This window comes from Hakea prostrata, chromosome 11 (genome assembly GCF_041222555.1).
Source record: "Hakea prostrata isolate BN-2017 chromosome 11, UWA_Hpros_2, whole genome shotgun sequence".
Lineage (NCBI taxonomy): Eukaryota > Viridiplantae > Streptophyta > Magnoliopsida > Proteales > Proteaceae > Hakea > Hakea prostrata.
Genome location: NC_142610.1, coordinates 13,709,698 through 13,726,053, shown reverse-complemented (window position 1 = coordinate 13,726,053; position 16,356 = coordinate 13,709,698). Strand labels below are relative to the sequence as shown.

Here is a 16,356-nt window from a genome sequence, read left to right as displayed (position 1 = left end):
ATCGACCAATCAATCAATCCTTCTCAGTTTGAACATTCTAGTGGGTTTCCATCTCCATCAATTATCGGTTTGTCTTATGGTAATTAGAAGTGATTTTTCATGAAGAAAATCAGTGAAGGAAGAATCTCTTCACCCACCTAAGGGTATCTGGATCATTTGAATTTCAAATTTTGAATGAGTTAAATAGGTTTAACAGCATTTAGGTCATTTTACTCTTCATTTAAAAGAAAATCCTAACTATGGATAACTTGTAATTATTGAAGTTTGTGCCATTTAATGTAGGTCATAATAGTGGGTGGACATTAGTTTTACCCCAATAATAAAGGATGATGTGTAAAAAACTCAAGACGTAAACACTATTAAAAGAAGTAGGTGGCAAAACATGATTGTTCAGTTCCATCTTTGCACTTCACCTATGCTCCTAGTATTATTAGGTGGCTACTCGGCAATCTAAGGCTAGTCCCAAGTAAAGACACTCCCTGCACAAGTAACGAGCAAGAGCTCATTGTGTGGGCTGCCACCCTCGGCCATGGGGAAGACTAGAAGAAATGAAAAAGTAGCCCGTCGACTCTTTCTAGAAGATTTAAATAAGTAGTCCGTGTTGACAAAAAAAAAAAAAGTAGTCCGTCGACACGTCTTTCTAGAAGATTTAAATAAGTAGTCCGTCAACACGTCTTTGTTGTGTTTGCATGGCTTTCTTTGTCTTTGTTTGGTGGAGATCTACTCCTATGCTTAGTGGAGATAGATTCCTATCTATGCTAATTAAGTTTCTTTGTTTTGTTTTATTTGTTGTGTTTGCATGTATGGGCCAAAACCTAGTCTAAAGTGTTCAATGCTTATTATAATATAATAAGAAAGACTTTTTCGTAAAAATGTGCTTCAAATTCATGTGAAAGTTTAAAGAAGGTGTAAGCTAAGTGTACTAATGGGCCTAGTTTAATGGTCCCACCAAGGCTGCCTTTAGGTAGGTGGACGGAGAAGGAGGATGCCGAGCCCAAATGAAGTTCTAACCAAATTCTCTAAATCATATCAATTGGACGATGGGTGGATACACTCTTACTTTGCACGTTGGACAACCTATGCCGATGATATTCCTCCTCGTATGATAACCCTTTAACTGAGTGAGATATGCTAGTACAACTTACATGTAGGACAGACCAGGGTTGTTTACTCACTTTTATCAAAGCTAATTTTTATTCTCATAAAAAATAAAATTTTGTCTGAGCCTTAAGCCCAAGAGATAAGATCCAAGACTCATATAAATTTTAATTTAAAATGTGCTACAATAGTTTGACGATAGGTTAGTAATGATCTCAATATTGCCCTAACTCGAAACCAAACATTTGTCAATGGGAACCCACAACACTAAACCCAAACAATACAAAAATCATTATTTTGCAAATGATTCGTGCTTAGGCTTGGTGTTTTTAGCCCGAAAGCAATTAAGCCCAAATTCAAATCACCCCAAACTAAACCATTGACACCCTAGCTCAATGTCATTTATTTTAGAAGGAAAAAAAAATGTGTATGCAATGCCCCTGGCCCCGCTCTTCCTTCCTACCTTTATTATTATTTTTTTCGATAGAATGCCCCCTCTTCCTCACCTCCACTTTCCCTTTTGGGCTTCTTTCTTTTGCTTTTGGTCATAAGATCCTCTTTTCATCTATGAGCACTTGGCCCTCCTTATTGGAATAAATTATTAAGAATAAAGATAATGGGTATAAATGTTATTGTGTCTTCCAATTGTTGAATCTTGATTCTTGACTCCTCCCTTACTTGTCAATTACATCATTAAGCAAGTCTTGCAACATTATGCTAATGATGGGTTAGTCATGCGGTTAAAGACCCGCCCTCCCATGGAGAGGTCTTGGGTTTGCACCCACTCATTGGCGTGTATTAGTAATTTAGTTCCCACCCCATAGTAACAAGCTACCTTTTCAAAAAAAGAAGTCTTGCAACATTATTGTTTGTGGCAGCTTGTCCACTGAACAAGGTTTTTTTTTTTTTGCCAATGAAGCCAGAGGAAGTTGACATATTAGTTGCGATGAGTAATTTTCCACGTAATTGAATTTAGGTAGGAAATCAAAACCTCACTATCTTTGCTGAATAATCCAAGTTCCAACGAATCTAATTTCATTGAACCAAGAAGACAATAACAGTTGAGTCACTCTCGGTCATCCTACTCCTTGGTCCTTTCTAATGAAATGGATGCTTAACATAAAAACCAGTATTCTTGACTTGGGAATATCAAGCAATGAGAATGGATGTCATTAACTCGATCAGGAAAAAAAAAAAAAAACAGAAAAAACAGGATTAGAAGGCAAATGCAGTTGCAATTTTGTCAATGGGTTTAAGTAATCTTTTCAATGAATTGATTCCCCACCTTCGCTAATGCCATCAACATGGAAACTAGCCCTCCTAAATTTTCTACTCTCAAGCTAACAGTTTTAACTTAGCATATACCACGGCCTGCCATTTGCATCATTAAGCAAATCTTGCAAGAAAGCTGCTCATTGTTTTGTTGCCAACGAAGCCGGAGGAAGTTGACATTTTTGTTGTTTTTATGTTTTGGAGTAAAGTTGACATTTTTGTGGTGAGTGATTTTCTAAGTGATTGAATTTAGGTAGGGAATCAAAAGCCCACCATCTTTGTTTAATAATCCAAGGAATCTGATTTCAAACCTCTTTGTGATGAGTGATTTTCCTAGTGATTGAATTTAGGTAGGGAATTAAAAGCCCACCATCTTTGTTTAATAATTCAAGAAATTTGATTTCACTAAACAAAGGTTGGCCATTTTTTTTGGATAAATCAAAATTTATTCAGAAACAACACAGACTATAGACACTGGATCTCAAGTAAGGATGAATTGGATATAGAGGGAGGACAGAGGCCAACAAGTCCGACTTTAAACAGACAAGGTTGCATTAATAAAATCATTTTTTTCTGAATAAAAGTCAAATTACATTAAGAAAAAAGTAGTGTACAACTTGGTACTTTTTACATTACTTTTCTTTACGTCATCATATCTCCTCTAGATTTTATGTCATTTTCTCCACAACACCTTCAACCTCCCCTGCTTCAAGTTCTCATCAGAGACTCTCTCAGTCTCTCTCTATGTTCCTCCACCCACAGAATCAAATAAGTCTTCCATGACTTGAAATACAAAAATCACTGCAAAAGAATAATATTTTCTGCCACAGAAAACATTCATCACTGCCTCGACTAAATTCTCATAAAAAAGCTAAGGGTCTTCCTCAACAGAACTTGCAACACTGGGATGAGCGATTCTTGAGGCAAGAGACCTAGACTATCATAGCTTTATGTCATGAAGTCATTATCGAAACGAAGTTTTTCTCGCTCGTTTGTGCACCTTTAAAAGAAAGAACCATCGAAGAACATTTTCAACAGACTCATCGTATTCCAGGTTCAGGTCTGAGATCTCAGAAAGATGGCGCGTTGACAATCTTATAAAATAAATTCCTCCGTTCTGATGTTCTGATCAGCAGCAATAGATCTCACACATATACTGTTGATGCAAGAAATGTTATCTTGGCTCCAAGGTTAGCTCCGTATCCGGCCCTCGATCCTGAGACCAAAGCAAAGTGAAAGTGGGTCGCCTCTGAGGACGGGAAGCCACCTCCAACGACCAAGTTAATCCAAGCCAATAAATTGGAGACTCCCTTAAGGAGCCAAAAGCCCCCATAATTGATGAAGATCATGTTTTTAATGGTTGGAAAGCTAATAAGAGATGAAGGCTGGAGTGTCTAGAGCTTATCCCCTTCATACTTGGTGAGGGATTATATAAGTGAGCCATACCTAAAAGGATAGCATGCTTCATAGCCCTTGGATGTTGATTTGATGAGATGGAAGGTGAAGCTGACCTCTTGAAGTGGTTTGCTCAACAAGCCAGATTATGTGACTAGCTGAGACTTTATTGGAGAGTTGAGTTGTCAATATTAGATTTGGCTTTGATGTGACATATGCACATAGTTGATGGAACAATAAAATGGATGCAATCTCTAAGACAAGCTTGGGCAATGTGAAAAGCACCTTTGTCAACAAGAGCATTTAATGCCTCTTGGAACCTTTAATGCTAGGTTGAGGACTTTGTCAGTCCATTTAATGTTGAGAGGACAACTGAGGATTGAGATATGCTGAGTATCTCTTTATCATATTCTCTGCTAAGAAGTCATAAGAAGCTAGCAGAAGAGGCAAGTCCAAGAAGTGCCGGACGATCCTCTTTGGCCCAGATTTCAGCCCCTAGACCTAGCCCAATAATCTGGTCTGATTCCTTAGTTCGAACCATAATTTTCGACCATAACATGTACCCATTTCTAATTTCACAATTAGCAGTAGATTTGATCATTTCTTCTCCACATCCAAAGTAGATCTTGAGCATGCTTGATTTAATTTAAAAAATAATAAGAAGAAAGAAAAAAAAGCTGCTAATGAGTGATACAAGTATTGAATGAAAATGGGATATTTGGGACTAACTTGGCATGTATATTGGCTGTTGATTACAAATAGGAGTTTCATTGGATAGAGAGGAAAATTTCCAACCCACATTTAGTTTTATTCTTTGGATTTAAGAATTTCTGGATGAATGGTTGTTTTGAAATTATAGTCTCACCTAAGATGGGAAAAATCATCGAAATATAGCCATTTCGCTATATTGTGATACGAAACTAGCTATATAGTGATACGAAACTAGTCCCAAAATGATGTTTACCAAAAGTCACCAGAGAATCACCAAAAGTTGTCAGAAATGTCGGCAAAAATTGCCGTTGCTTTGTATTTTCCGTTGGATTTACCAACACTCACCTACATAGTTAGAGTTCTAGACAAGATTTACCCAACACTCGCCTACATAGTTAGAGTACTTCGAGACAGGTAACAAGGTGGATGGATCTATGATCTTTGTGCAGAAGCTATAATAGGATGAGATGGTGAATTAAGCGTTGCATTAGCACATGAACTTCTGCAAAAATTTCAGTTCTTCGAGTCCTCCGACGAACCCTACAAAACATCTAATTTCTAGTATGAAACAGTTTTTCCGGATTAGATTCTCCAAGAGTATCAAGGTCCACTCCTCTCAGAACATAAGAGAAGAAACATCGTCCAAGTCGCTGGAGTATGAAGAGCGGAAATTGTTGGAATCATTGCCAGAAGAGAAAAAAAACGAATTACTGAAATCGCACCCCAAAAAATATCGACAAAATTTAGGCGATATTTATGTGTTTCGGTGGTCTCAGCCAACAACTGAAACCCGAAATATCAGCGAGTTGCCTCCTTGGTCTCCCCTGCAAGTATTTCCTACTATTGTTAATTGATCGGGTCAGGTTCAATTTTGCTTCAGTCACCTAATTCATATATGATCTGAATAAAATGTTTGCCAGTCATTTTGATGTGCTTAAGACTTGAAAGATAAAAACCACCTTACTAAACTCGAACTGAAGTCTTTGTTTTGAGTCTAATTAATCGAAACCACAGTTTTGACAATCAAATTCCACATTTTTTTGAGTCTTTGCTTGTCTTTCTTGGCGCCCGAAGATGTCAGGAGCCGGCAGTTTCTTTTGCTGGTATTCAATATGAGAAAACCATATTATGGTACATTAGCATCCTTCTGGCTTGTATGTCTCATTTTTTTTTCTCATGTGAAACATGCATGTCATGTACCTTTTTTCGGAATCCGCTTCTTCATCTCCGAGGGGTAGCATATAAGAGTCCAAATCATTGACATTTTTCTACTACACAATAAAGATGTGAAGTATGTAGGATCCACTGGAGGATCCCAGCACCTTTGAATTATTTTATTAATATTTAAACATATTGTATAGTGAATAAGCATATGGTGAGCAATATTCCCGATGAAGAGATGATCCAAACTTGGTGTATAATATTGTGCCTCTTCACCACTTATTAAGACGGGATCCCCAAGTCAACTCAAAAATGGATCTCCTTCCTAAGTCATTGACCTTTAGAGGAGTTGAGCCACATTAATATGCAAATTTGTCCCTAGTGGCCCTAACCCGTGGTGTCCGCCCTGAGCCCGAATAGGGTTTGGGCTCAAGATTTTGTTCTTGAAGGCCGATCAAGGACAAAAGATTCTAGCCTTGAATTAGGGTCAATGGCAGCCCTAGGATTAATGTTTGCCCCATCCGGCCTAGCCCCACCCCTCCTTGATTTTTTGCCTTGATTTTGAACATGATCTTGTCCTGAACTTGACCCTAATTTTGGCCATAATCCTAATCCTGATTTTAGCATTGATCCTGACCCTAATCCTAATTTTGAATCTTATTTTTCAACTCAGAATTAGCCAAAATTATTTATTATTTGAAAAATTCGATTTGGAATAATAAAATTATATAGACCTTTATTCTGAAATCAAATCTTATTTATATTTCTACTTTTTTCTAGGTAAAAATAATTGGGTTTTAATTAATAGGGAATAATAGATATTTTACGTCATTGGATTGATTTTTGTTTTCTATAAAATGTATTATGTTGGTAGAGACTACTAAGTGTGTGAACTGATATTCTAATTTTTTTTATAGTAACTTTAATGTTAGAACCTCATTTCTCGGTGGTATATGTAATATCTCCATCCCCAATTTCCCTATACATAAAGCACCTTTGTACAAAAAAATTAATATTAGATAACAAATCATTAATCCATCGATAAGATATATCATCGTATATGTCAAACCCCCTTTCCACCCTTTCAAAGAAATTCTTCTCTTGTACACCTATTTCAAAAAATTTGCACCCTTTCAAAAAGATTTATTTAATTTTCACCATTTTTTATTTATTTAATGTCATATACATTGATTAGACATATTCTAAAATTAGAATAATAAAAATTCTAAAATTCTAAACATTAACATCAAATTGTATTTATTAGTTATTTAACTATATAATACATTTACAACATATCAACATTTTTCATTTTGATATATTAGATAGTTCAAATTGAACAAGTTAGATTCAATTAACAACATTTTATCAATTATATATGATTTAAATTTGACCAATATCAGAGCTAACTTGTCCCAACCTAGTCCAATCAGGAACAATTATGGCAGAAATGAGCTTGGCTTGGCCAACAAGACTTAGGCAAGACACAAGAATTCTAAACCCTAAATTAAGATCATGGTGAAAATGAATTTAACTAAAAATATATAAAGCTAGAATTGAAATTAAAAAAAATAGAGGTGCTTCACAACATCAACAAGTAATCAAGTGGTTGGGATGTGTCATTTAATTCTTTCTTTATGTGTAGGGCACATCAGCTACACTCCTTACTAGTCATTCAAAATATATAGACATGTATATATGTACCATGGGCTTCTATCATTTTTAAAAACGCAGAATCTTTAAATCACAATTTTCTTGGAAACTCGTGGAAAGAACTTTGGGACTGCGAGATTGTTTTTATATTATTTCCATACTTTTCTAAGCTTAAATCAAACATAATCAACAAATTTGGTAATCTGGCTCTCATGGGTTGTAGAAAAATTACCAGTTTGTTAGGTGAGTGAGTCTGCTTTTACAATACCAGGGCTTCTTATTTTATTTTGATTCCAAATTTTACTATTAAAAGGGTAAAAATGAAAAGGGAAAACTTCAATGGTGAACCATTCAAAATCCTTTTCATTGGTAGAACCTGGTAATAGTCGATACTTCCAAAGAAAATTCCTGGGAAGTATGAGCTGTTGACTTCAGGTCAATCTAAACTTATTTGGAAACTGAGCACCAAGTTTCCACCTTCTTGTGTGCCATTTGTTTCAACCCTGAAGATAAAAGAGAATAGTCAAAAAGAAGTCACTTTATTCAACTTTGAGACCTAGTTGACGGTAGAAATTTGATTCAGAAAAGATCAAATTCAGAATCATGAAGATAGAACAAAAAATGGGTTGTTGTGTGTATTCGTGCATGACGAAGCAAAACCAAAGTGGAACATCAGGAATCCACCGTTTGAGGATTTGGCCTATGAGCCCTCAATATGGAATATGTTTTTTCGGATTTGATGGTTTCATTAAGTCCCAGATTCACCCATTAAAACAAAATTGATGATAGAAAGACTGACCCACTGATTGATTGATATTAGTAACTGTAACCATCAGATCAGACCTGATTGAGGTAAGCCCATTAAATAGATGCGACTGATTAGGTGTATGATGTAGTTGTTTAAGTGCAGTGGATGATTCATTGATTCCAATGTTCTATAGAACGGGTTTTAGTTTTCATATTGTTGATTGTTTGATGTCTTCCATGTAACTGTTTCTATACTTAGAAATACTAGCTATAAAATCAGCAAAGTCGTATTAGAATATTATTATGCAATTTTTCACACAAACATGAAATATGGCAAAACTAGACATTATCAATGTGAAAAAGAATCAACGAAACCCAGCAACACAAACAGATTGGAGAGTGAATGCATTCTATTGGTCGATTAGTTATTAGACATAGCTATCATATTTGACTATGAGTCTTCATGGAAGGGATGTTGGGTCTATAAAAGCAAGTTGTTTGGCATAGGATGCTGCATCGATCCTTTCTGTATTAACAGAGAAGTTCAGAAAAGGGAATTTTTGAACTCAATAGCTTTGTATCTTTACTGATAGCTCTGTGGTTTGTTTTCTCTTCTTTCTCGGTTCTGGGTTTGCAGAATAGTTAAAAGATAGTGTTTTAGTTAAGTTTATTACACCGTTAGGTCACTCATGGCTGCTACTGTCTCTGGCATCACATTGCTTTTGCCCTTTCGATCATCTACTGCTCCAGCAAAGAGAACTACGAGGATGATGCTTGGAAGATTTGATTCTTCTTCTAAAGGTATTTCACCGCTTAAGGCGAATGGGGTTGGGACAATCTTGAAGTTAGCAGAAGAGAAGCAATGGGAAAAACTACTTGAGAGAAGGGAGAGGGAAGATCAACAACATGTGGTTGCAGACCCATTTGGTCTTGGAATGGTTGTGAAAGACAGCCGTGTTTTCTGTGAGAACTTCACCATTAGATCTTATCATATGGGGCCTAACCGAATGGCATCAATAGAGACATTGATGAATCTCTTGCAGGTATGTTCTAGAATTCACATTATTGAATACTTACTAGATTGTCACCTTCCAACCCCCCCCCCCCCAAAAAAAGCACAATGGGATACAGATTATAGTCTAGAATTTCTATTCTCACGGGTAGAAGATTGCATTAGTCTTCTATGTCTCCACCTTACATTTAGGAGGGAGGTCAAACTCTATAGGTTTTACTAAAATGAGTTCTCTCTTTCTAAAATAATACAAATGTGCAGGAAACAGCTCTAAATCATATCAAAAGTATGGGAATTCAGAAAGACGGACTGGGTTCAACACCAGCAATGAGCGGAAGGAATTTGATATGGGTGCTCTCTAAGATGCATGTTGTTGTGGATCAATATCCTTCTTGGTAAACACCTACCTTCATTCATTTTTTTCTTCTTGGGTAAACACCTACGTTCATTCTCAAAGCACTACAAAGTATAGACATACAAGTCAAGCTATATTCAAAGGATTTATAAATATAAATTTTTCGATCAATTTTGTCTCAGTATGATGTGTATAATTTCTTATAACGAGGTAAATGATAATATTTTCACGTGTTTTCTTTGAGATATATACATGAAAATGACATCTTTTGATAATAGCATAATAAAATATATTTAACTTTTAGGAATTTACTTCAGGTAACACTATAGTCAAAAATATCAAATTTCTCCTAAAGAAAAAACAAAATTTTCAGCTCTAATCTTTACATGTTTTTTGGTTCACACTACTAAGTATAATTTTTTCTTCTATAATCTTTTACATGTGTTTAGTTCACACACTATTATAATGTTTCTTCCTATAATTTTTACATGTTTTTGGTTCACACCACTATTATAATTTTTCCCCCAAATATAGTCTGGTGGAGATATTTGCCCTTCTTAGTTCAATATCCTATCAATAAAGTCTATTTACGTAAATTCTTGCTTTAGAGGGAACAAAAGGGTGGGGGCAATGACTAATATCTCTTTTAATTATTACCTAGCTAATTATGATTTATTAAATATTAAAATCCAGTTCTCCATCAAAATGCTTTCACTAAGGTAACTAAGCTTTGTCCCAAACAACATGAAAATTTCATAATTTAATATAATAATCAAGGTTCTAAAACATGGAATGATTTTGACCAATCAAATCAAACTTCGGTCAAGTTGACATTAAAAATTAAACAGAACCAAATTAGTGAATGAGAAAAGAATAACATCACTTTCTCCCATGTCAATATTGATTGAAAATTCCTTCCACTTCTTGTTACTTTCCATGTATTTGGAAGAAAAAAATTTATTGGATATTATTTTTGGGTTGGTAAGGTGGTTGTGAAAGACAACAATACTAATGAATGCTTCTACAAGTCCGGGGAAAGGGGAGGAGGCAATTTCCCTATGTAGTCTTAGTAGCCAAAGAATTTTTGTTGAAAGACTATTTCATTTTCTTGGTCTCAAACTACAACTGCAATCTATTGTCCATTGTGTCAAGACTCGTACCTGATTTATGTCAATACATCGATAAATATTCACCATTTTAAATTATCTTGCAGGGGTGATGATGTCCAAGTAGATAATTGGTTGACCCCATCTGTGAAGAATGCGCAAGGTTCTGATTGGATAATCTGTGATAGCCGGACCGGGAAAACTCTCACACGAGCTGCAAGGTTTAGAATCTTAGTATTTTCTATCTCATAGACTTATATTGTAATGACATGAAATAATTTGGTAATTGCTTATCAATTTGACTCTTCTTATTTGATGTTTAATTTTAAGTGTGTTCGTGATGATGAATAAAGAGACAAGAAGACTATCTAAAATGCCAGAAGAGGTCAAAAGAGAAATGGAAACTCATTATGTAGACCATATTCCTCACCCTATTGCAGATAAAGATTGCAATAAAATAGCAAAGTTTGATTACAACAAAATGGATTATGTTCGGAGTGGACTAATAGTAAGTATAAGTATATGTATATACATTTATATGGATATATATAATCCATGTTTATGATTTTTTTTTTAAATTTTTCTAATAATTACATTTAAACTCCTAATTTGCAGCCTCGTTGGAGCGATTTGGATGCTAATCAACATGTAAACAATGTGAAATACATTGGGATGATGCTTGAGGTTGAATTTTTTTTTTTTTTTTTTTGGTATATTTCTTTGATTTTGTTTTTGAACTTTATAATGACTTCAAGCATGATGTTAAGAATTGGGAATAAGATCCGCAAATAAGTCAATTCAGATTGGAATTGATTTTGATAGAAATCTATCATTAAAAACTAGCATCAAAGAAGAGAATGTAAAAGTCCTCAGTCTGCATTAAAAAGCTGTGGTAGCAGAAAAGGCTGCAGCATTTAGCAAGTTCCCTATCTGAGCTTTTATTCTCTTTGTTTATATACTGGGTTTCTTTCCTCTCTGGTTTATCAATACACATTTTTATTTGAACTCAAAAAAAGAGTATATGGGCATGCTCTTATTTCTAAAGAAGTTATTAATTATGAACTTGCCTCCGGCTACAAACTTCTCTTCCTCACTCAACTCAAAAAATAATAATAAATGCCAATCAAGCCTCAACAAATTTTCTGTGATGAGGTTCAGATTGTTTGTATGTTTTTTCTATGAAGTTTTATTTGGCACTAATGAATATTAATGGTGACATTGCAGAGTGTTCCCAGTTCTATCTTGGAGAAGCATGAGATTTCTGAAGTCAGTGTAGAATACAGGAGGGAATGTGGAGTCGATGATGCACTCCAGTCTCTGACTTCTGTTTGTAATCAAGAATCAAGTGATGTTGCAGGTCATCATGAGTGCTTACACTTACTACGTTCAGAAAATGGAGATGTAGTTGCAAGAGGGAGGACCAAGTGGAGGCTAATATGAAAACTGTCAAACCCTAAGTCTGGGAGATTTTAACAATCAAGGCGTCTAATTTAATTTACTATTTTGCTCTAATTATGTCTACATATAAATAAAAATAGTTGTATATCAGTCAGAATCAATAAATATGAAAGTTTTACTTTGATGTGAAGTATCTAATTTCTAATATATATATATATTTCTTATAAATAAATCAATCAAATGAAATACAAATCAACTTGCAAAGAGGCTTGAAAGTTTTTTTTGTTTTCTTGGGAAGAGGTTGAGAATTGAATCATATTAGAATGTAATTGATAGGTTTTCTTTCTTATGAGAATCATATTTTTAAATTAAAAATTCCCCAAAATTATTGGTATTAATAAATAAAGTTCAATTCAAAAGAATAAAGTTATTCTAACCTTGTTTTGAGGTAAATATTATTTATATTTCTACTTTCTCCTGGGTATAAATAATTGGTTTTTATATAATTAAGATGGATACTTCACGTCAGAGAGGTTTTTATCTTTTAAAAAACATTATCTTTTAAGCATTTACATCAAATTTTGTTTGTTAGTGACTTAACAATATAATATGGTTGTATTAAACTAATATTTTTATATGGGGATAATTATTGTTGCCCCCTGTAGTTTGATTTTATTACTAATAAAATCCTGTTCCTTACGAAATTACTATTGCCCCCTTCCTTATAACGGTGTTAAGTTGCCGTTAAGTTTGAATATGTAATGTCTAATTTGCCCTTCATTAAAATTAAGAAATCAAAAGACGATACTACTCATTTATAAAACCAGATTAAATGTCAATTTTACCCTAAACTTCATTTATTTTGAATTAATGAAATGGACAAAATCCAAATCCGATTTGGTTTCCCACCTTCAGTAAACTTCATTTATTCTGAATTAAAGAAATGAACAAAATCCAAATCCAATTTGGTTTCCCACCCTCACTAAATTTCATTTATTCTAAATTAAAGAAATGAACAAAATCCAAATCCAATTTGGTTTCCCACCCTCACTAAATTTCATTTATTTGAAAAAAAATTTAGGTAATATTCAGTTTCCAATTTGAGTTGAATTCGATTTTCCTTCCTCTTCCGTTTCTATTTGAGTTTTATTCAATCATTCATTCATTCATTCTTTCTTCTTCTTCTTCTTTCTTTTCTTTTATTTTCTTTATTTCTTTCTTTCTTTCTTTTTTTTTTTGAGAGAATAAAACAGATTATAGTTTTTTTTGTCCAGTCAATAGTTAGAATTTGACCAAAGGGTAAATAAGTATAAGGTGTATAAGGGTATTTTAGGGGTTTTTGAGAAAATATAAAGATGACACATCATCAGTTAACTAACGGAACTTAACGGTAGGGGGGCAATAGTAATTATAGACAAAGTTGAAGGTTGGATTAGTAATTTTGAAAAGTACAGGGGATACAATAGTAATAAAATCAAAGTACAGGGGGTCAATAGTAATTATCCCTTTTATATGTTATACGATTCAAATTGACAATAAGTTAGATTCAAAATTAACAAAATGTTAGATTATGTATTTTACCGATTACATATAGATTATATATGATCTCGATTTGATCATAAACATGGTCAATCAAGATTACAGAAGAGGCTAGGGTAAATCAGGGATGAGGACAAGGCCACAGAGCCACAGGGATAGGGAGAGGGCCGCCATCAAGGGCAAGGACAGAAACAAAAGCCAATGCCATCAGGGCTAGAACCAGGCCAACCTGTCCTAACTCAACCCTATCAAAGACAATCATGGCGGTAATGGGCTTGGCTCAGCCCATTAAGACTTGAGAACAAGGACAAGATTCCTACGCCTTGAATCAAGGTTAGGGCAGAAATGGACTTAGCTAAGAATGCGAAGGACTAGAATTGGGATTGGAAAAGTCTGGTTCGGCTGTCCTTGTTGCAGCCCTAGTCAAAGGAAATATTGTTCACTGGAGCTCGTTTGATGGTAGGTGTTGTTATCGTTTTACTGATATGGATACTACCTCTCACCGGTTTTTCAAATGTCCATTGGACCAAACATGTGTGGATTTGAATGGACCTTTGGGCTAAGAATGGAGGCTTTCGTCTGTAGCTCTTCTTAGTCAAATCTCCCTTTGAATTGTTCAGGTTGTTGATTTTTAAGATTGGCTCACTCATCCGTAAATAAGGAATGAGTAACTGATCAACTCTCTCTCTTTCATCTTCTCCAAAATGGAAGGCTCTGCTGCTTCATGGGTTATTGCAGGACTATTGATCTCTTACTGTTGTTAATTGATTGAAATGGCAAACTTATAGATGAAGCAGTAGATTCACATTTTCCACATATGACTTCCAAGAGAATGTTTGCCGGTCATTTTGGAATGATTTAGGACTTGGAAGATGGAAATCACCTAACTAAACTTGAACTGAAGTCTTTGTTTCGATTCTAAATAACTAATTGAAACCACAGTTTTTACGATCAACTTCCACATTTTTGAACTCTTTGCTCGTCTTTCTTGGCGCTTGAAGATGTCAGGACTCGGCAGTTTCTTCTCCTTGTATTCAAATATTCAATATGAGAAAACCATATGGTGCTACACTATCACCCCTGTGTCTATCTCTCATTTTTCAATAAGAAATATTCAAGAGCATTTGTTTTGCTTCTCACCCTTACACCACCCTTGAAGAACATACCAAGGTGTTTAAGCAAGCTCATTGGAGCAAAGCTTGAGGTGATTGAAAGCTTTTTATTGGAAGGTCATTGGTGGTGCAACTCATATCATTTGGACATATAACTCTCATTGTATCACACTCACACAAGATGTAAAGTATCACACATCTTATTAGGTAACATCCTTCTTTTGTATTTGTTCAATTCTAGTCTAGGTAAATTAGAATTGATTTTGGGTGCTTTTATACGTGAATAAAAATTGTAGACGTTGCTCTTGCCCGTGAACAAAGATTGTAGAGGGTGCTTTTGCCTGTGAACAAATATTGTAAAAGGGTGCTCTTGCCCCCATAACAAATATTGTAAGGGATTGATTCTCCACCCACCATACTGAAAAAGAATCACTAGTGGAAATCTCTCTTGAGGCCAAGAAAGCAGCGGATGTAGACTTGTAAAGTCCAACCACTATAAATTCTGGTGTTGTGGTTGTTTGTTATTGTTTATTTCATTTGAATTTTCAATTTACCTTGAATTTACAATCAAACCGAAGAATTGGGGAATTTCACTAATTACAACCTAATCACTCCCCTCTAGGTTGCACCAACAACCATCAATTACACCCTTCATTTCATCTTCTAGGCAACAAATAATGTAGCTGAGTATGAAGCTCTATTAGTGGGACTACGCTTGGGTAATTCCATCTGTGTCAAAAGCTTGAAGATTTACAGTGTATTAGTGGAGTCAAGTACAAGGTCTCTATGAAGCCAAGGAGGACAGAATGGTGCCATACTTAGTTAAAGAAAATGACCTCAAAGCTCATTTTGCTCATTGTGATATCACTCACCTCCACTTTTTTAAACTCTCTCTTTTGGCCTTCTTTGTTTTGTTTTTGGTCATATGACCCTCTTTCCATATATGAGTATTTGATCCTCCTTATTAAAATAAAATTATTAAGAACAAAGTCAATAGGTAGAAATGTCATTGTGTCCCCGTCCCCCAAATATTGAATCTTGACTCCACTCTTACTTGCCATTTGCATCATTAAGCAAGTCTTGCAACATTATTGTTTGTGGCAGCTTGTCCACCAAGGTTTTTTAGCCAATGAAGCCAGAGGACGTAGACATATTAGTTGCGATGAGTAATTTTCCACGTAATTGAATTTAAGTAGGAAATCAAAACCCCACTATTTTGTTGTATAATCCAAGGAATCTAATTTCATTAAACCAAGAAGACAATAACAGTTGAGTCACTCTCGGTCATCCTGCTCCTTGGTCCTTTCTAATGAAATGGATGCTTAACATAGAAATCAATATTCTTGACTTAGAAATATCAAGCAATGAGAATGGATGTCATTAACTGGATCAGGAAGAAAAAAAAACATGATTAGAAGGCAGATGCAGTTGCAATTTTTTCAGTGGGTTTAAGTAATCTTTTCAATAAATTGATTCGATCCCCACCTTCGCCATTGCCATCAACATGGAAACTAGCCCTCTTAAATTTTCTACTCACAAGCTAACAGTTTTAACTTAGCTTATACCTGCCATTTGCATCATTAAGCAAATCTTGCAAGATAGTTGTTCATTGTTTTGTTGCCAACAAAGCCAGAGGAAGTTGACATCTTTCTTTTTTTTTTTTTTGGTATAAAGTTGACATTTTTGTGATGAGTGATTTTCCAAGCGATTGAATTTAAGTAGGGAATCGAAAGGCCACCATCTTTTTTTAATAATCCAAGGAATCTGATTTCACTGAACGTCTTTGTGATGATGAGCAAT

At 34.9% G+C, this 16,356-nt stretch overlaps 1 protein-coding gene across 1 annotated transcript; it reads left to right on the top strand.

The window, feature by feature from the left end:
- Positions 1 to 8,723: 8,723 nt before the first annotated feature.
- On the top strand, positions 8,724 to 11,947 carry LOC149000216 (palmitoyl-acyl carrier protein thioesterase, chloroplastic-like). Its single transcript, XM_089139139.1, has 6 exons — positions 8,724 to 9,077; positions 9,308 to 9,441; positions 10,615 to 10,728; positions 10,838 to 11,015; positions 11,123 to 11,191; positions 11,732 to 11,947. The coding sequence occupies exons 1-6, from the start codon at positions 8,724 to 8,726 to the stop codon at positions 11,945 to 11,947; spliced, it is 1,065 nt and encodes a 354-aa protein (XP_088995265.1).
- Positions 11,948 to 16,356: the final 4,409 nt, after the last annotated feature.

Bases quoted from the DNA above. Each gene is read 5' to 3' on its own strand.
- LOC149000216 (XM_089139139.1), top strand. From the start codon at position 8,724: ATGGCTGCTACTGTCTCTGGCATCACATTGCTTTTGCCCTTTCGATCA. The intron at 9,442-10,614 runs GTAAACACCTAC...ATTATCTTGCAG, and splicing joins GTGGATCAATATCCTTCTTG to GGGTGATGATGTCCAAGTAG. The intron at 11,192-11,731 runs GTTGAATTTTTT...GTGACATTGCAG, and splicing joins ACATTGGGATGATGCTTGAG to AGTGTTCCCAGTTCTATCTT.